The following is a 22,058-nucleotide window of genomic DNA, read 5'->3' on the forward strand; positions in this document are numbered from 1 at the left end:
ATGAAAATGTCACCCCCGGATCGAAGGAAAAATATGCGCGCTCTGGCATTGGAGATTGGAATACGAGTTTTGCTCTTTGGAGTTTTCGTGTAAGTAGGCTATGCTATTTGTGAAATTACTATTTATCTCGTTCAAACCATTGCTCTGTCTCTAGTTTCGCGTTAAATGCATTGGGCTTTCTTTTCTAAAATCAAATCTCCATGCTTCTGGAACCACAGGCTGGGGGTACTTTACCTCTTGCTCTCCAAACCGTTTAAAATATGCACGATTCTGTTACTGTCTGTTCGTGCTTTTCAGCGGATATTATGGAGGTTGTATACAAGCTAATAACAGGACGTAGCTGTACCTGGAATGTACCTGGCTTTATCGTTATTATTGTTACAGTCTGTGCTGTGTTTCAAATGTTTTCGATGCGTGGTGCTGAAAGGACAGCATTGGCCATACGAATTCGTCCCCACAAATCCTGTTAATGGCAGCTCTCGCCTAACTCAAACAGGTTGCATCAACAAGTTCATTCATACATTTTTAATAGTGGACAATACTAGTTCTTCTAGGTGACAACCATTAAAAAGGAACCGCATGCATTTATGCTCGAGTGCTGTATCCAGATTTCATCCTCCGATGCGGGCACATAAATGTGTAGCTTACATGAGCCGTTTAAATGCCTTTCAGACTCAATGCAAGCCAGTCACTATGTCATCTGATACAACTGTTCCTCTTGTGCAGTGGAATTCGGAAAGCAGTGCTTTCTCATCATTTTAGATTTTAATGTAGTACCCTCATGTAGGCTACAGGCAGATTGCGTTGTCACCCGGGTGGGTATTTAAACGCTTTTTTTAATTAGTATTCAAGTGCGTATCTAAACCTCTATACTCTTTCTTTCATTCTTTTTTGTGAAATTTCTAAATCCTTTGAAACACTTGTAGTGGGAAATATATGATTACAGTGCTGGGGTCCCAAGATTTATATGTAAATGGGCATGGGAAACCTGCGGTGGACCAACAGGGAGATCATTTAGTGTCCAAGACAGTGTCTGCTTGTGTCCATGAGGATTTATGTTCCTATGAGATTACCATTATGTATGTTAACAAGGGACCTTGCCCACACAATAAGATGGGCATTCCCTAACTTCTTAATTAATTATATGTTCATGTCATATTATCTGGGAAACATGCTTGTTTTGTTACAAGTCATCAGGCTTAAGTAGCCTAGTGAAAATAAATTCTTGCTCAAAACTCAAAACAATAATTCCTACGTGACTAATGGTGACACTGATGGAGACTTGACAACCAAATGGATAGTCAACTTTACAATGGAAGCCTTTAATCAGTGGCAATACAAGCACTATACAGGCCATTCAATATCCCCATTAGTCAAAATGTCGCTGTCCAAAACGTGTGAATTATTGTACTCAGTTGGTATGCTGTTTCCTGTTTCATCTGATGATTGTATTATAGTGAGATCATTATAGACTAAGATTTTCCTATGGATGTCGGTGTATATTAATAAAGTGGAAATTATAATTCACCAATTTACCATTAAGTATTTCTCTCTTCCATCTCACTATCTCTCTCTCTCTCTTTCTCTCTCTTTCTCTCTCTCTCAGCCCCCCCCCCTTACACTAGTAATCTGGCACACAAATCGTCTAGAGCCTTTGGTTAATAAAAGGCCAAAAGAGACCCCAATGCTCTCCTTCCATGTCTGATGCCTCTGTGCTGCTGTAGAAAGCTCCACATGTTGCCAGCCTCTGTCTGTCCCAGCTCCCCACTCTCCTCTGATGGAGATGGCAGTCACATGAGAACGCCTTGCGCTCTGAATGCTGAATGGCCATGAGTGGTAGGAGTGAGGCTGATTAAAGGGCACCACATCGCCGAGGAAAGTGAATGTCACAAGCCGTTGCGAGAAGAGACTAGTTTACACAAAAAAAACCCTGTGCTTTTGTTAGTCTGAATGTGCGTTCTAAATGTTAAATGTACTTTTTAAATTCTGTAAAGTTTCTGCAATTTGCTGAGGGTATTCATTGAGCAGTGTGAAGTGGCAACCCTGAAATGATAGAAAACACATAAATCTCTGGAGAGAATGATTAGTCCCAGAAGGTCAGGAGATAAATAAGTGGATGAGTCTGCAGATTTAACGGTACTTTTCATAGACCTGTGCTCTAATTCCTCTTATCTTTAATCTCATTCTAATTTGATCTGTATCGAGCTGCAGTCTAAGGGTAGCTGTCCAGGGGCAGGTTGTAATTAGTACACGGCAACACACTACACAACTGTTCAATAAGGTCCATTCATCGCAATTCTCAGCTCAGTCCCATAAGGGACCTCACGCATTCTGTCATTTAATTTGAGGCAAGACACCGTAATAACCCTCTGGTCAAGGAGAGAAGAATCTCGATCTGTAACCGTTTTGTTCTCTGATTACAAAATATTAGGTGTAGGCTAATGCTCAGTTACCTGGCTCATTCAGTCTATTCTCCAAACCAGCACACAAACACGCACACTCACCCAGACACACACACAGACACACACACACACAGACACACACTCATCTTGGGGTGGGGATTATAATCGATGTAGCGAAACAGAATGGGTGTGGTTTAATGTAGTGGAAGGGCTCAGAAATGTTCTGTTTGAAGTGGAATATGCTGTGCTCCTTCCATCATATGTGGAATGGCTGCCTATGCTGTACCAGTGAGTTAAATGTCACATGCCGCATGCTTCCACATAGTTAGATAGTGTGTGGGCTCGATTTGGATACTTTCACCAGCTGATGATTTGCAAGGGATCCTCAGCTGAACTTTGAAAGCCAAAATGTCAGCTTTTGCGTTTTGACATACTGTAGAGGATGTGTTATTGTAGTGAAATGTGATTTGAGACGTTGTAATTCTTAGGGGACGAACCTTCAAAATCATAAACAATTTATACAGTTCAGAGAGTAGCCTACACTTTAGTTCAGAGGGTACTTCATTTCAGAGAGTACACTTCAGTTCAGAGAGTACACACTAGCTCTTTTGTCCATGTGAGGTCATCATGTTACAAAGAAAAAGTTCAAATGGAAAGAGAAGTTGAGATTTTGTAGGTTTTCCCCAATTTGAAATATCAAACTGCCCTGCTGGGAGAGTCCTAACATGAGAAAGGATGAAAAACATATTGATGTTTTGCCAGTCATTGTTGACTGCCTGTTTTGCTTCCCTGCTTTAGTGCATGTCCATTTGTTTGTTTGATGCCATTCTGTGAGCGTAAATCAACACAAATTGTGCAGGGAAAAAAATGATTGGCTGGATCTACAGACAGAACTATACTTCACCACACTACTACTATCTTAACTTCTACATCCAGTTACAGATGTCCCACAATGGAGTCCATTGGGGATATATAGGGTGAAACACAGATATACTGAAATCAGCTATAGCTACTGCTACATGAACCGCATATAAAAAAAATGATACAACGATAACAATGATAACATATTATGGAAAATATCAAGGAGACTGTCCATAAAGTGGACTTTTGAAATCATATATATTAAAAAAAAAAACTTACAAAGTTAAAATGGCAAAACTCTAAGCAGGGTTGGCATGGCAATAGAAAATATGAAAATACGTAGATGAAGAGAGACATCCATACAACTTAACCCAAATTGAAATGAAATAATCAATAATCAATCAATTCAGTTCTAAAAAATTATCCACCCCTACATGAGAATTATTGGTCTATAAAAATCCCTGTAGAAAAACCTGAAAGGAAGCTGGAACACAGCTGTTCATGGAAATCACCCCGTCTAGTGACGAGGGGATGTGGACACAAAATGAAACTTTATCTGGAAGAATTTGAGAACATGGACCCTTTCAAGAGAGTTCCATTAGCATCATAGTTGGCCCCACAAGACTTCCTTTTTAACATTCCATATGTTATCTTAATGCAGAGGAAGTAGATTGGGGCCCAAATAGAACGTTCAAGCATTGTTTTATGCGAGCTGCACTAGCACTGATCTATTAAAAATGTTCCATGACTAACATTTGCTCCTCGAAGTATGTTGAGGCTGCAGTCTCTGTAAGTGTCGATGAGCACATACTGCATTCATAATTTGCTGTTTATTAGGCTAAATCCATACACACTGATTAGAGCATCGCTAATGAAAGCACATCAATCACAGAGGAGCGTGCGCCTGTCAAATCTCTGAAGTCCCAGGAAGCTCTCTGGGGTTGTGGTGTCAAGTCTAGCTTCAGGCACTCGATGTGACAGCATGTTGAGATGACGGGAGAGGAGCTAAAGCATGGGCCTGAAGAGCGGCATTTAGACTCCAACTCTAACAACACGCCCACAATTCCATCTAAATGTAAACGCTTGGTTGACATTTAAAGACAAGCAGAAAACAAACCAATAAAACAGGGACAAATGGAGCGGCTTAATAAATGGTGTGATCTGTTTGGTGGCACTTGGAGACGATAATAAGGTTATGGACCATTTCTTTTCACCATTTCACCATTTTATACAAACATGATCTCATATGAAAACACTGCTACTATACTGCATTAGTGAATTTGTGGCTGTGGTGAATAGGCTGTCTTGCCTTTAAAATGTAAAAGCCCTGCGAGAAACACTTGAACTTTAAAAGGTTCTTTAGTAAGCATCTATATAGAATGGAGAGTTGAAGAGTGCTAGCTGACAGAAAAAAAAAAGTTACAAAGAGCCCTTCGTGTTCCGGCTCTAATAAGACACATGAGTTTTGTTCTCTCGGCATCAGGCGGATCCAGTCAAATATGTGTACTCTCCCTCCAACTGCTTCCATTCTCTTACCCAGCAGCTTCTGAAACTCACACCTGGCCTATGACTCTTTTATCAGTCTTAGAAAAGAAGCCTGCGAAACGTGCTGATGAACTGCCACAGGCGTACTGTGAGCCAGGCACCCATATACCCCTGGATCACTCTTATTGATGGGAAAGTAATCTGTACCTGACAAGTGTTCACATCACTCTCATACTGACCCCGCTGCTGTCAGGGGGTGGAGCAGGCCCAGTAAACGATGGAAGACTAACAGAGAGGGAGGAGAGTGGGGAGGGAACCACCAACGCCAGCTCAGGACTGACACATTTATTCCAGTTGAAAGGAAAGGCAGAAAATGAGTCTGGAGGAAAAAAACATTCCAGTATATTTTGTGATTGGCCATCCCAGCGGGGCCCAGGACTCCCACAATCAAGATGTCAGAAATCACGCATGAGTGAGATTGAGGCCAGAGATTGAGAACGAGATTGATCAGGCATGGAAGTCCATGCTGACCCATTTGGCTTGGAAAACTGTAGGGAGTGACTACACAACTGGAGTCCCAAAGAATCATATGCACCAGGCGATGCTCTAGACTCACTGACTCTGCAGCTCTAAAGCTGCCAGTTAGTTGTTGGAGGACGTCAGCCAAAGCCATTTCATTTGATAAAATCTGGTGCCTAATGGGTTTTTATCTGCTGTGCAGTTGCTGTACTGCACCAGAATGTATCAACTAAAAAGGTGCCATCACTGCAGGTATTAAGAAAGTGAGAAATAAATCCTGGAAGATTTCATCAGCATCAGTATTTTTATGGTTGTTTATTTAGGTATATTTCCAGTTTGATGTCATAAATAATTTTTAGCATGTTTTAATAATAAAAAAGACAGATTTGAAAAGAGAGAGTGTTCTGTGATAAATGGTTAATGTGGCGAGGTGAATGGGAACAGGGTCTTAGAGTTTTTTGAGTGGATGCTGTTTGTCTTGCTGACGCTGTGAATAATGCAGTCTCTTGTGTTCCACTTCTGGAAAACTCTGTTTGAAACGAGGCCGCGAGTGGAGTCATCAAGAGCACATTTCCCTGCCTCCTGTGAACATTCCTCTCATCTCTCTGGAAGCTCGGAGGTAAAATGGCCTCATTTGGCGTTACTGATTTCGCTCACTTGAAGAAGCTGTGAAGCTTTGATTTCTCTGATGATTCTGACATCTTCTAGGCCAAAAGTAAAACATCCTCTGCCACTCAAGACAAAGATTTAGCTGCCATACTGCTGTCTGAAATCTTGGTCAGGACATAATACGTACATATTCGTCCAGTAGGCTATATAAATGCACATTACCTTTACACATTACCTTTATTAGTATTTTAATTGCTTTGTTCTTTTATCTGCTCATCTGTTCATTTTGAATGAAAACTTGTCTTGTCTAGAATGCGATAAACTGAATTTATTGGTCTGTCTATTCACATTTAAACTCCAAATCTTAATACACAATTATCTTGAAAAAAAATCTCAGGTTTACTCAGTTGCAAACTGTTGTCAGTACAGAAACATGCACAGCAGAATTCGTGGTGGGTGGTGTTTACTAGTCAGGGACACCATGACATGATGTGAGAGTGCTGGTGAACACATGCACATTCTGAATTATTTATTCATGGAGTACTGTAGAGCTATGATCAAAGCCAAAGGTGACCTTGAATGTGGCTCTCTCGTTACCTTTACAAGCATCTTCTTGATCTCGTTGTCATGACTAACATGGATAAAAGTCTGTCTGTTTTCCCGTTTCTGTCTTCCTGTTTTCTTGTTCATGACGATTATCTGTGACAGAGATGCACAGTGGCACTCTGCCCATTATTTTAAAATGCTCCACATCGCAGATTGCGCTGGCACCATGTAGCCTCAGGGAGTGGCGTCTGTCAGGGCAACTGCCTCCATATGCCAACTGTTTTGCACAAATGACACTGTCGCCTGGCATGCTTCTGCACTGTGAGCTCACATTCAGCTGGTGTTGGCGAAGCTGGCGACGCAAAGCTGCTGGTGGCGTAAATGGCACAGGCACACGTTTCCCTGAGCCTCTGAGTCACGCAGGAGGAAGACAAAGGGCATGACAACAGGCCTGCTAGTGATTTATGACTGAGCTCCTCGCCTGCCCTCCACAAATACCACAACAACAACAATAGCATTTACATTTCAGATGACAAGTGAAAAACAGTGTAGTAGACACAAGTGATAGGTTTATACATGCACACACACACACACACACACACACACACACACACACACGCACACACACACACACACACACACACACACACACACACACACACACACACACACACACGCACACACACACACACACACACACACACACACACACACACACACACACACACACACACACACACACACAATTGACAGAGAGGGGGAAAGAACGGAAGCGGGTAGATCCTTCTGTGGCCAGTGGCAGGCGGGAGACCAATTACGGCAGAGTTGGAGGAGAAGGCGCGTGTGTGCGGAGAGGCCGGGTGAGGCCTGGGGCTCAGGAGCAGGATCACACACGTCAGGGCGAGACAGGTCCTTCTCATCTGCTCCCTTTCGCCACCCTCCCCCCCCCCCCCCCCCCCCCCCCCCCACACACACACACACACACACAAACCCCTCCGTCTTCTACTCAGTCTGCCTGCTTATCAGCACGCCTGCATCTCCTGCTGGCTCCACACATTGTGTTCACGTTGTTGTGCTTAAGCTGGAATACGGCCACAGCAGAGTATAGGCAGACAGATACCCTTTATTCTCTGTGTCCTGCCATTGCCCACACAATCCAAAGGTAGAAATAGACTCACTGAACTCAACAACAGTTCGTATCACTTCTGGCTTTCATATGTTGTTTTTTTTTTAGGTTTAGAAATAGCTTTTCTATTGAAGGTGCCTTGTGGATATAAAAAATCCCCGATAGTCCATTGCAGGTTATTATTTTGTGACTTTTTAAAAAATGTGATTGAAACTGTTAATGATCTTTAAAATGTTGTAAAACGTGCTTGCCTGTTTGTGTAGTTTTGCACTCAGCTTGTCTGCTGCTGAAACTAATGGTGATGGGATCCAATGCAACGCATTGTTAATTAAGGTAGTAATCACAATTTGAGCAGGCACTGCTACAGGTTCATATTTCCTTTGATGGCTATTCCTTAATGACTTGAGCAGATGTAATTAAATGTCAGAGTGTTAGATATGCATATTATCATCAGGTGCTGACCTAGTTGCCTTATTTATAATGAAAATTTCTCAGATGCCTTGATGCATTCATTTAAATGCCATACTCATATTAACTATATTATTTGTGTAGGGGCAACATCACTGCGTTTTTACTGCATCCTTGACATGCAGATACAAAGATAGATCGAAAGCTGCCTTCATAAACTAAACGCCTCCATGAAATTATGAATAAATCAGAATTCGCAAGGAAAGGTCTGGATATTACAAAGCTGCAAGATCAGTTGGCTTGATGTTCATATTCCAATGTTGCAAACTCCAGACTGAAGGCTTCCTTTCATTTTAATCGTGAAGGTACTGCCGGTGTCAGTGCTGTGGCAAGCCCACCATTAATCATGCACCTCTGAATTATGATGTGCGGCGGATGAAGGCAGCACTCTGGAAGCTCTCCAAAGAGCCGTCAGATCAGTGCCAGAGGATGTGCCAGTGGATGTGCCAGTGGGTGACGGGCCTTTCCAGGGGAACCAGGGCAGCTCCTCAGCAGCGCTACGCTAATTTATTAGCTCCCTCCCTCTTCCCAACCTTACTTACACTCTCACTCCTTTACCCTTCTTTCTCTTCTCCTCCTCCCACTCTCATACACATGCTGCTGCACCCCCCCCCCCCACACACACACTGTTCTCCATTTCTCTCTTTCGCTCCATGTGGCAGTTTTTCTTCCATTTCATTTTTCTCTCTTTCTTTTGCTGTGGCTCTTATGGGTGTGGTGCTGTCTGTTTCCATGGCCTTATCAGTAGGAGTGCAGGAGAGAGGGAGGCTTCTGAGGGGGTCTGTTTGTCAGAGGCAGGCGGGGGGGGGGGGGGCACAGGGTTGGGGGGGTGGGGGGGGGAGTGAGAGATGGAGATGGAGAAGGACACTGCTTCTCATCTATGGACCCTTTCAACAAGGTATACAAAAACAATGCTTGAACATTCTATTTGGGCCCCAATCTACTTCCTCTGCATTAAGATAACATATGGAATGTTAAAAAAGGAAGTCTTGTGGGGCCAACTATGATGCTGATAATGAAAATTCCATGAAAGGGTCTATGGCTCCAGACCTGCATCAACCCGCATACAAAAGCCTCAGCGACTCAGAATGCACGTCTGCATTCATCAGACGGACAGGGGCACAGGCTCTCGTGGAGAAGTGGTCAGTGTATCAGGGGTCTTTTCATTCTTTATACTATAAAAAAATATATTGATTCAGAATTAGTATCCAGAGACTAATGTGGCCATGGATTCTAGTACTTGCTGTTTTCAGTTCATTCTATAACTTATATTCAGTGCCACATTGAAGGTCATCTGCCTCATGACGAGAATAAGGAGACCCAGGTGGTTCCTTTTTCATTTCACATTCCACTTGTATAGCCAATTCTGTTAAAGACCTTTTCCACACTATGCATTCAGCATTAGCTTGTGCAATCAGAGTAGTGATACCTTCTTTAGTCCCCAAAGGATTTCACTGTGATGATCTGACAGTCACAGACCAGTCCACAGTCCAAAAAGCCAACTGTTTTAGGAAAATTGGGACAGGATAAGCCAATAAGGTGATTGAGAATAATGAATTCCACCAAGTTAATCATTTTTCACAATATGAATTATTGGTAATTTGGTGGGGGAGTTGACACATTTTGCCATTATGCTATAAACGCACAGTATTTACTTTAATGAATGTAATCATTAGCAAGCAATGCTGAATGTAATCACTTCAGCATCCCGTGTTGGCGTGGGAGCAAGTCTTATACTCTCTAAGGATATCTGATCAGAAAGCATTTGATTAAAACCACTTAACTCAGGTAGGAGTGCCAGTGACCCTGTCCACATAAAGTATTCCCAAGTGCAAAGGTAGCAAAAAGACATGTGTGATTTGACTTTCCAACATGCATACATAATAGGGATGATGTCAGTGTGGAGAGGACTCATCCAGTGGAAAGCCCACATCTCCTCATGCATAATTACCTTTTTCGCCGTGTTAAAGAAATTCTCTGGGTCAGTGCAGGGTCACTGATCAAGGGCACAGGAAAACTGTAAACAAGAAAAAAATATCAAAACAGAAACTCACATGGTGTAGTTATTTCCAGTGGTTTGCAATCCTGTCTGTAAATGCATGTCTGTGTATGATTTGCCCTCTCATAGTAAGCGAGTAGGTGAATTTATGCATGGCAGCTCAGGTAGTCATTCATTGCATATAGACCTTTGGGTTTTTGCCTGCATTTATGTATGCATCCACACATCCATGTATCTTTATGTATGTACATATCCACAGCTAAGAAAATGTGACATTTGCAAAGTTTATCAAAGGGGGCACACTCCCTGCCTGGTAATAAATTCTACAGCTTCACCGAATGTCCTGCCAAACTGATTTAAGGTGGCAGAGAATCCATTGGGCCAAACAAAGTGCTTGTGTGGGAGACGTGGTTGTTGCTGCCTGTCGTTTGGGTCTGTCCTCACTGAAATTTAGCTTGATGAAAAATGAGGATGTCAGGTGTGATAAATGTCAGGCAGAGCACACCGAACCTGGCTGAGGTGTGTGGAAGGCAGTCAAAAATGCAATGAGTGCAGGAATAACACTCGACTGGAGGGTTAAGCCATGTGAGGACTATCAATGAAGTGTGTGTGTTAGATATTATTGAGGACTTATGCATCTCACTCAATTTATATCCAACTCCAGCAGCATAGAATCGGGGAGAAATCAAATAATGTGTAAATGTGAAAATAACCAGCTGAGAATGCATTTGGGAATAAATTGGTTCCCAACACCTATGACACCATGGAAAATGGTATGACTGCAAGAAATATCTCATAAGAGGTTTCTCAAACTCTAAGAAATGTTTAACCATACCAAAAACAGACTAAATTCCAATGACAGTTCTCAGCCCTTAAAAGTGCCGTGCTGTGAGTTTTCTCTCACCCTCTCTCTGTCTCTTTCTCTCTCTCTCTCTCTCTCCCTCTCTCTCTCTCTCTGCCTCACTGCTGCCTACCTGTCATTAGAGCTCAGAGTTCACTGTCTTCCACAGGAGCCCCCAGGGACCTTTCAGATCATCAGGAGAGCCAAGCAAATGAGAGATAAGATGCTCTGCTCTATGAGAACTAGTGGGACAGTTTTCTTGTGCAGGACTAGAGATGACCTTGTCACATTGACCTTGCAGCGCACACCTGGGGATCATTTGTTGTAATTTGGTTAGAGTATTGCTGTGACATCCCTCAGACTTCTCTCTGAAAACCTGTCATCAATCTCACAAATCTCATAAAAGCACTGTTATTGATTGTACAAATAGAAGTTTGAATCATCACTTCTGCCGTAAGCTCTGCTTTCACAAGGCATTGGACTGATCCAAAAGTCTAATCATTCCAGCCCACATTTAAAGCAACACCAAAGAGTTTTTTGTACCTTAAAATAATGTTTCCAAAATTGTTTCCGTGGTTCATCAACTCGTAACAGGGTGAATGGCACTTCTGCATTCGTTTGCGGTCCTCTATCAGCTATAACCGCACTATGTAAGTTTGCCAGATCGGGTAGCGGATCTGTAGTTCGATGGAATGAGACATAAGAAACTACAAATTTGACTTGGATGATGTCGCAATACATCGTAGCATACTTTCATAAAATCATGCAACATATTCTACCTTGTCTATGGACATCGTTATTTACAAAGCCGTTGGATTAAACAAATTGCGTGCGTGCGACAGGAAAAGTTCTTTGGTGTTGCTTTAACCCAAACCCCAGATAACCTGAAGTCATTGTATCATAATGTAACGTGGTCCCTCTGTAGTGGTCCATGTATCACTTTCCTCGTTTATAAAGGATTTTTCACCATGTTTAAGAAATCCTGAGCACAGGGTCAGTGATCAAGGGCACAAAAACATGTACACAAGAAGAATATCAAAACAGAAACCTACATGGTGTAGTTATTTCCAGTGATTTGCAATCCTGTCTGTTTGCATGTATGTGCATGATATGCCCTCGCATAGTAAGCACAAGCAGTTAAGTTATAATGTAATCTGGCCCCTCTATACAAGTGGTCCATATGCCACTTTCCTCAACTGTTTATAAAGGATGCACTCGTGTCTTCTTCAACAGCTCATTCATTTGGTATTTAGAACCTTCTAGTTTCCTGCTGGATGTAACAAACGAGTAGAGCTCTGTTGTGTGAGTGACCTGGCCTTCGATAAACAGACGTTTCATAAATGGGATAATGGTGATGACAGGAGCAGGGGGAGTGGTGAGGCCGTGCAGATCATGTAATTACCCAGCATGCCCTGGGCTGCAGCTGGGGCCTTTGGACCGTGTGTTGAGCCCACTGGGACCCTCCTGCACTGCTGCTGGCCTGGCTTCCCTGCCTGGCTATTCTTAGAGCCGCGTGCCCTCCCAGCATCCTCCTCTCTCCTCGTCTCATTTGTCTTTGGCAGTGTGGCCCAGGTTCACCTCATATGGCAGTGCCGGAGGCGCCGGGAAAAGAGAATGAGAGAATTTTTCAGTGCCATGTGTGGTCAAAACATCAGAATGTTCTTGTGGAAAACTGAAACAGTTTCAGCATTTACGTTAGATGTGTGGTAATGTATTCTTTTGAAGTGTTAGAAAATGCCTTTTGGAAAAGTTCTATTTTATGACTATGGTACCTAGTGACTAAAAAAAGGTGGTCAGTATTTATGAAATGACAGAGATGATGTAGACTGATGTAGATCATTGTCTGAATGTCCTGACACGTACCATTTGGCACAGTGTATTAGAACCAAAATGTGCCTGACTGTGATAAGCAATGACCTACACTAGCACAACACGATAACCATGGAAATATTGAATGGAGTGATGTTTTGTGGGAAGAGACAAAGGTGGAATCCTCTGACTCACTCAGCTGTTCAGAATAGCAGTCATCACACTGCGCAGGTCCGCGCTTCCCCCTCAACACTCGCTCACGTGGCAGAGGCAGTCAGGCAGGGCAATTAGGGCTTTTGCCGTAAAAACCATGGCATGCCGTTCCATTCTTCAATTTACTGACTGGCTGAATACATGCCTGGCTGCAACGTGCCACGTAATTACAAAATGTGATGAGAATTGATCCTACATGCAGCTTCGCGGCCCCTTAAGTGCTGTGAGAAACATGGGGCTGATGCCAATATCACTCCCCCCCCCCCCCCATTCTTCCTTTGCTCCCTGGCTGTCCTTCACCTCTGAGGAGAGATCTCTGGGGGGCTGCCACAAGCTTCACACCTGCCAAGGTATCACTCGAGTCCTGCCCCCTGTTCCCCCTGTCTTAGCTCTAGGACCTGTCAGTACGGTTGGGAAGGCGCGACCAGACCCGGCGGCAGACACAAATTCACGGACGGGCATTACACCTTTTCAGGGGGGGGGGGGGGCACGGGAACTTAAATTGATCACGGTAGTTTAAGCTTACAAAACATTCCAATATGAAAATATAGATGCAATTGTTGTAAAATGGTGCAGCTCCTTTAAGAGAGCCCCGTGCGCAGGGATGGAGAGAGAGAAAGCGAGAGGGGATATGTGTGTTAGAACTGAGATGCCTGTGGAAAAAGTAGACGTGCTGTTGAGACTGGAGCTAGTCTTATTCAAAATAAAAAAAAAATCGTTCATTTGCTAACCACTTTCAGATAGAGTGTTAGGGAGTTAGCCCCGAAGTTACGGATAACAAGCTCCCTGTTCTCCAACTAGGTCAGAAGAAAAAAACAGTAAAGGTTAACGCTCTCAAACAAACCCAGAAACTACTAGGCCTACTTCTACTAACTACGATATGAGATATAGCCTACCTGCGAGCCGATAATCTATTTGTCATCGGATGACAGGGGTTAGTGCAGAAATGAAGTAGACTGCGCCACGTAACCTTCTCTCCATTTAGGTGATGGGCTTACCTAATGTTCCTGATTGATTAGCTACGGAATAATACAGATTTTACAAGTTTTATTTGCTACTTGCTAGATTGACAAACGTATAATATAGGCCAAAAAGTGTTCAAAATCAATCTATGGGTTTGGGGTTGGTTGGAGCAGCCAAGCTCGTCCAGGGCGGGCACAGATGACTTCCAGGACGGGCCTGGCCCCCCAAAGCCCCCCCCCTGCTGCCGGGACTGGGCGCAACGCTAGCGCGGTATTTCGTCTCTGGCTGCAGGGGCTTTTGCCATAACTCATCCACCACGTGGTTGACACTTCGGATCTTTCCCTAGAAACTATTGGGCTGTCGCTCCCATTGATCTCCACACGTCACACCCGAATATCTTCAGGCTTCCCTCCTGTGAGAGTCCATGCATGAAGTTGGCATTGGGAGCCCCATCGGGAGGTGATCATTAAAGGCTGTTGGGGAGAGTAACATCTCTGGTCTGGTCTGATGTCTTGTCTAATCTATTATGTTAATGGCCAACTGCAGTGGCAATGCCAGGAGGTGGGGCAGAGGCACACAGACTATTGGGACATAAAAGGGAGAGCCGGCCCCACAATGTAGCCCATCAATATCCAGAGACTGCTCAAGGACCTCCTGTATCCCTGCTGTGGGAATGATTCACCTCCTGCAGATCCGGCTGCATTAACAGTGCCGTTTTACTGCCGCCGCAGAGGTATTCCTCAAGTCTACGCCACCTCTCTTGGGCCGTGTAGCTGTCTGGTTTTCTAGTCGGCCATATGATCTCTATTACTGTGTAATAATGGCCAGGGCTAGCCCAGGGAGCCTGCTTATTTGATAGCCATAATCCTCCTCAGCTTATCCCCCTGCTCCTCACCCAAAGCTAGGCACTTAATCAACAGGCTCTATGTAGACACACATCGATTCACCAAGCAGGAGAAAGGTGTGAAGCCCTCTTGGTGACTGCTGGGTAAAGAAAGAAATAAAGGCAGTTATTAAATCATACCACATCCGTTCCTGCACTGTTTCCGTCTGCGGTGACCCTGCAGACACTCAAATCAAATTAAGATGCCGCATTTTATTAAATCATGCACCCACAGAAGGGATGGGTGTCCAAGCTGCCAGTGGGGCTGAGAGTTCAGCATTGCGATTTTTCACATAAAGCAGAGATTTGTATCTTCCGGCGAATCCATCAAATTGTAAATCAGGAGACAGTACTTGCATGCCAGAGCTTTACAAAGTGATAATGTTCACAGCACCATTGTTCTTGCTAGAGAAACTGTTTTATTTAATGTGGCAAAACACAGTATGGTTGATTCCAAGGCATATACTGTTGTTTTCATTGGAGGTGCAGGGCATATTGAGAGAGAGATCTCCAGCATGTGGGACTCTAAACAAACAGTGGGCGATGTTGGCGATACCTCATCGCTAAATCCCGGAATAAATCTGGCATATATTGGCACTTCCCAGTTTGGAAGCTATTTTTAAGCCATGTGTTTGTTAGCGCGTCTGGGCTCTCACCAGACACACTTCCCAGACAGCCAATATTCTGGTGTGACTGGCTGTGTGTCAGCTTCCGTAGGGATCTCATCCTGTCAGGAAGCAAACACGTTCAGAGGCAGAACCCCCCCTCTGTTTTCACGCCCTCACACACTCCTTTTTGGACTTCCTCCCATTCTCTTCTATTCTCTTCTCTCTTAAGTGCTCATCTGAAACAGTTTTGTGTTTTGAGCAGTGAGCTGTGATCTTACTGTTCTTGTCTTTGACACAGTTAACTCAGTGCATGGGATTCTGGTGTCCTGTCAATCTACAGGGTCTCTGATTTTGTGAGAGGTGGAGAAAAAGTATTGAATGTGAATACAAGCCACAGTCTGTCCTTCAGATTTTGCTGTGGTTTGCAGTGTTTCCCACAGAATTGAATTCTATTTGTGGTGGTAGGTGACGGGGTGTTCACAGTTTTGAACAAATGGAAAGCCATGGCCTACTGGTTAGGTCTTTGGGCTTGTGACCGAAGGGTTGCCGGTTCTATACCCGACCAGTAGGAAAAATGAGGGCGGGGGAAGTGGCTGAGCACTGCTCTCCCATGCCCACATCCACGGCTGAAGTACCCTTGAGCAAGGCACCTAACTCCTCACTGCTCCCCGAGCGCCGCTGTAGCAAGGCAGCTCTCTGCTCCGGGTTAGAGTGTGCTTCACCTCACTGTGTGTTCACTGTGTGCTTTGTGTGTTCACTAATTCACGGATGAGATAAATGCAGAGACCAAATTCCTTGTATACGCAAGTTGGCAAGTATACTTGCCCTATAAACCCGATTTACATTTAGAAATTTGCACAACATGGTTGTGCACGATTTAGCCAGTCGTCTTCTATGCCAACACATTCTTTAAATGTGCATGCAGGTTTGTTGAAGGACAGAGACAGAAGGAGAGGCTGTGCAAAGGTGCACATAGCTCTACAATGACAGGATTTCATCCAATTTAAGTAGTACAACATAGAAAATCATTGTGTGTTGATATTGTGGTGAGCCTCCACAAATAAGTCAGTGTATGCCGTGTAAGTGCACTGGGTTGCCAGTAATGGTTTATCAATATAAAAGGAATGATTAGAGGAATCATGTTTTAAAAGAGAATATCCACTGAATATCCAATGTCAAGTTTTAGTTCAAAAAATACTTTCTCCATGTCCACAGAAAGCGTATTTATATTTATGGGCTTGAGGAATCCATAATGTACTGATTGACTTTTCCTTATAGGAACTCAGTAAAAGTTTGGTTATTGTTTATGTTTTCTATTAGTAGCCTATAACTCTCATTTGATTGTTAGAATATCTGGGATTGTTTTTTGTCTGTTATTATGTAGATAATAACGATAATAATAATAATAATAAGAAGAAGAAGAAGAAGAACAAGAAGTATAGGCCTATAGTAACTTCAAAGAAAATAAAATCAACGTTACAGCAGTATGCCATTCGGTTGGTTGCACCCTTCAGGGTCCACAACACTTTAGAGAGAAAGATAGCCAAATGTGATAAAGCCATTTGATATTGAATTACATTGTTATGGTAGCACTTACATACATTCTTACTTTGACTTTTCTTCACAAGGCACAGGCTCTATAAGTACCTCATAAATCCCTGCCTTAAACCGAGTCATTGTGTGGCATTTCTCATTTCGCTGCATGCGTTTAGAGATGTAGCAATATGAAGAAATGGCATAACTCAGTTTTGTCTCTTCGCTGTGGCTGTTTTGTTGTGGGACTTTGTTTGTGAGCCAGTCTGTGACTCATGTGAAGGGCTGGTGATGAATCATGGTGATACCCCCAGGAGGGGAGCCATGGAAGGTAGATGGAGGAAGATAAGTAAAAGGGTCTGGAGGAGCTGCCAGATCTCATTAGAGACACAGCGCATACTTACTCTCTGTCCTGTGATCAATCCTGACTGTCACATGCCCACATTTAGAGGACCATTCAGATTCCCAGACCAGGAACATAAAATAGCATATAGCATTTCTCTTCTGATATTGGTTTGCATGTGCTGTTATGTGGATGACTGAGCTTATGTTGCTGGATCATGTAATCGTTCAGTAACACCTGGTAAAACAACAACAATCAGTGCCAGCAATGAGTGTGTACGTACTCTGTGCACTTTAGAGGTTGCAATGGCAAGCTCAGATCTCTCTGGAGGACATACTATTCATAGACCACAGACTAAAGGAAAGAAATAATGATGTTTGTCTCTTAGTTGTGTCTGAAGAATTAGAGAAATCTGTGGGTTGTGAGCACATTCATCATTCAGGGATGAATCAGTGAGAATGCTTGTTTTTTAATTTCTCATTTATCCACTCTCTAAAACAGGAGACTCTTCAGGAGGCTCTTTTTCTAGCTCATCCATTCAAATGCCTCCCTAGACTCATTAAATCAAAAGTGGACTGAACTTAAGGGAAATACTTAGCATAAAGTGTATGTCCTAATCAAAGCTAAGTTTTGTTTGTATCACAGTATTTCCTCTTTACATCTTGTTTCAGAGATTTAGTGTCAAAACTTTAATGTAAACTAAAACTTTATTTTAATTAACACATTTTTTTGCATACATTAAAATCACTTAATATTTCTTATGAATAAGTTGAATCAGGAGTGGCCATTTTGCTCTTGTTAACAGCTAGTGGATATGATACAGTTAGTCCAAACAAAAGTAATCTAGTGGCTATATGGCATTCACTACCAACTGCACCTTTTAAAGGCTAATTGAGAGAGAGATAGACAGAGAGAGAGAGAGAGAGGAAGAGAGAGAGAGAGAGAGAAAACAATATTTTTTAGGGTTACCTGCTGGGTCAATCATGACTGCTCTTGCTGCTGACATTAACTTGACTAATACAGTTATGATAATTGCCACTATTCCCCGTGACAGATTTATTGTCAGTGCAGGTCTTTGGTAGTCATTTCAATGATTGCTGCCTTATTGAACAGCATGTCATCATTTCGTGCGAGTGAGCCATTTCAGCCCAGGGTTGAATGATACATTATCCATTATGGATGGATGGGAAATGCATATTCGACATTATCACAATAATGTTAAACATCATCAGGAACCAGAGCCAAGAGACTGGTACACATAAGTCTGGTACACTTTTACAATAGCAATGTTCTCTTCTCTTCATATATAACATATGGACATTATATGCATAGAGTGGACATGCTCTGTTTTTGACATGTATTTTATGTGCCAGTGATTTCTGAAATCAAGTGCACAACCTTTTGTGAGAACTTTCACCTTTTCTTGTAAAGATAGATAGACAAAGGACAGTACAGCCCATCCTTTAAAAGACAGTAGAGCCCATCCTTTTACACCAATGTGGTCTCAAAAGACAGGTAGGTGTAATCTAATTTGGCCTGCTGTTGGGCTGATAACAATGTTCCATGCTCAGTATCTATGTTGTGTGAGGGAAAGAATAGAATGAAAAAGTCTGAAATTGAAACTTTTTAACAGCAATCCCAAAAGAGGAAATATAAGACCTCCTTGTGGGCACTCAGATGTATTGATTTTCAACACAGTACTGTTTGGTACACTGTAAAAAACCTATTAGAAGGACCATTTCAATCTGGACAGAGATATCAGTGAGTGACAGGCACCCTGGCGGTTGTTTTCTTATGGTAAATGAATGAAAGACAGCCGGGAGCATGAGGAGGAGGAGGAGGAGGAGGAGTGGGTCCTAGTATTAAATCAGTTTTCCTCTCCTTTCTCCATCAGTGCTGTGCACCAGCAGCAGAGCTCTTAATCACGGCGATCTGCAATAATGCTGCCAGGGAAAGAGTAATTACCACGCCAGTAATGAAAAAGGCCGAGCAGCAATGATGCCAGCTTCATATTGAAAGGAAAAAAAAACTTTTTGCTAATCAAATGATGACTTGTTATCTCACTTTTGTGTTTATTGGTCTATGGTGTCTAGCTGTAGGTTTTCCTACATTGATTCCCTGTAGCCTACATAGCAGCATATTTTCTTGTTAAATCAGAGACATAGCTATCATAAGTATTAAATAAGAAATGTCAAGGAGTAGTTGAAAATGCATTACTCTAACACTTCCACAGATGGATCTTGAGATAGTCCCCATGTTTTTTGTTTCTCCCCTCAACGTAAAATTCACTTCATTAAATAGAATTTATGAACATGTGCCATACTGCAGGGATATAGTTTGAGGTCTTTCCCTGGAAGATTGAAGCTGCTCAGTTCGGATTGAAAGAAAGACTCTATTTTGATCCAGGAGAACAAGGTCTTATTGGAGGGAAATCTGCTTGGCAGCAGCAGAGTGCTGAAGGAAGCCAATGCAAACGAACCAATCCTGTAGCTTCCAAGAGGGAGTATTTAACAGACTCCACTAAGTTCACAAATGGACAGGTCTGTCAATCAGTGTGAGCATTATTCAATGTTCTGTTCCTTAAGATATTTTTTTGTTATTATTGGGTATGGTGCCCTGTCACATTAGATTATCCTGACAAGCCAATAACTTTTATTGCAACTGTCCCTTATTCTTCATTTACGACTGTGCATTACAATGCTGCACAACCACACAAATAGCCCTGTCGATGAATACGAATGAGGTTGCCAAATTGATTGCTTAAGATGCAATTCAGTGCTTTGTTAGAGCTTTATGTTTTATCGTAACATTCATAAACCATCCATAAACCATAAACTCTTCCCTATGCTATTCCCATTTTAATGGCAGGTTTTCTGTACATTTAGTGATCTCTGCAGCAGAGAGCCAACATCATCAATCTGACCATCTCAGCAGTGGTAGAATTGAAGTAGAACCCTTGATATTCAAATCCTCTCTTACTTCCTTTGTCATACAGTTTCATAGTAAGTTTTTCAGACTGCTTGGTGATTGACAGCTCTTTCTGTCATTCTCTCTGTCTGTCTTCCTTCACAGCTTCACAGAGTTCCTGGAGCCCTTTGAGAGAGTGATCCAGCCAGAGGAGCTGTGGCTCTATAAGAACCCTCTGGTGGAATCAGACCACATCCCGAAGAGGGTGATGTTTGTAAGTATGAGCTACTGCAAAGCTCTTCATCCTGAGATAACAGGGAACTGCACCAGAGTCCCATACAGTGTGTCTTATCACTGGTAAGAACTGAGGGACAACAAGTGTCCAATAGTTTTATCACCCATTCCCATTTAGGGGCATAAGTTCCTCATGAATAAATATGCTGTTGATAAAGCCCATTCATCAGTTCATAATTAGGCTTCATTAGGTGGCCATGTAAACTAATAAAGTCTAACCATTTCACACACACAAAAACTTACAACGTAATGAAGATTCACCATGTCATGCTATTGTTAATTTTGATAAATGACAGTTACTCACCCAAAAAATGTATGCCTCAATGGATTCAATATGGAACTAATGCCTACTAGCTTCTTCTACGTTAATGAAAAAGGTCTTGGTCAAGATGGCACTATTCCCATTATTCCAATGTGCACATTTTCATACAGCCCCTTGCCTTGCACAATGGATTACAATATGCATTCTCTATGACAACAACACTTAAGGAAGATTTGTGTACCACTGCTCTTCAGTTCAGTGTGGAATGTGCTGAGATCCTCCACTGTGCCTCTGCTGTTGGACAGTGGAGCAGAGAGAGAAGGATAAGTGTTTATCAATAGTTATTATAAAGTACATGATCAATTTTCTCTGGAGATATTCTGCTATGTGTCATCTGGAGAATGGTAGACTTGGATATTTTTCACCAATGGACATGTTCACTGGAGTGTTGAAAACACATTAAACATAATCAAATTGAAGGAATCAATAGAATGATCGCAGAGAGGATTAGGAGACTCACTCTCCGGTCCAGCTGCCAAAACTCTGCATGTGAGGATTAGCATAATGAAGCTTTTTCTCCAGAAGGGCTCATTGCAGTTAAAGCCATTACAGGTTATAGGTTAATAGCTTGACTAATTTTGGCCCATTTATTGACCTAGTGTTGGCCAAAACTCCCTTTTCCATTCGCTGCATCTAAAAGTGAAGGTGTTCCTTGACAGTAAAGGACAGTGTCTGGCCTTAGCTATTGCATTGGCTCAGTATCTGGTGTCCACAGGAAGACTCGCTCATATATTTCACCACTATAGCGGCAATCACCTTGGGCCCATAATGCTCTCTCAGAGAAAGTGGATACATCCGTGGTGGACCATAAGCTACAGTTTATGGGTTCCTCTCTCAGAGTGCCTCATAAAACTTAGGCAGGTGTCAGTGCTCCCTCTGCCAATGGATCACTGTCTAAACGAGCGACCACTAAAGTATAGCCATGAGGCCAGAACATATGTGGTGGGCAGTGCATCTTACAGCAATTCCTTGGGGTTTAAATTGTGTGCTTTTTCTTAAGAGATCTACTGAACGGCCTTTTACACAAAGGAAATGTATTAGCCTAGCATTCATTTGGTGTAAAGAGTTCATGCTTTATATAATTTCCCTGTGCACAGCTTCAGTCAACATTAGAAAATGTGATCATCAGAATAAGCACTGGAATGGTAGGGGAGAGTGGGTGAAGATGGGCCATTATTTTTAATTACAGCTTTTTTTTATCTAAGTCAATCTATTTAAAACATTAAGCTTAAGAATAAATGGGCCTAGTTAAGCACTGCTGTTTGTTACGATGAGCTTCGTCTTTTAGGGGAATACAAGACATTCAATGTAACATACACTACGTAAT

General features: G+C 42.5%; 1 protein-coding gene across 1 annotated transcript in view; it reads left to right on the plus strand.

The window, feature by feature from the left end:
* The window catches only part of plpp4 (phospholipid phosphatase 4), a 35,932-nt gene continuing 13,874 nt past the window's right edge, over positions 1–22,058 (plus strand). The window contains exons 1-2 of the mRNA XM_076285124.1: positions 1–89; positions 20,281–20,389. Coding sequence (XP_076141239.1) covers positions 1–89; positions 20,281–20,389 — 198 coding nt within the window. The remainder of the gene's footprint in view (positions 90–20,280; positions 20,390–22,058) is intronic.

The sequence above is a fragment of the Alosa pseudoharengus genome, unplaced genomic scaffold (genome assembly GCF_046254945.1).
Source record: "Alosa pseudoharengus isolate Yale_2024_CS ecotype anadromous, Long Island Sound unplaced genomic scaffold, YU_APseudo_1.1 YU_APseudo_1.1_scf_15, whole genome shotgun sequence".
Classification (NCBI taxonomy): domain Eukaryota; kingdom Metazoa; phylum Chordata; class Actinopteri; order Clupeiformes; family Clupeidae; genus Alosa; species Alosa pseudoharengus.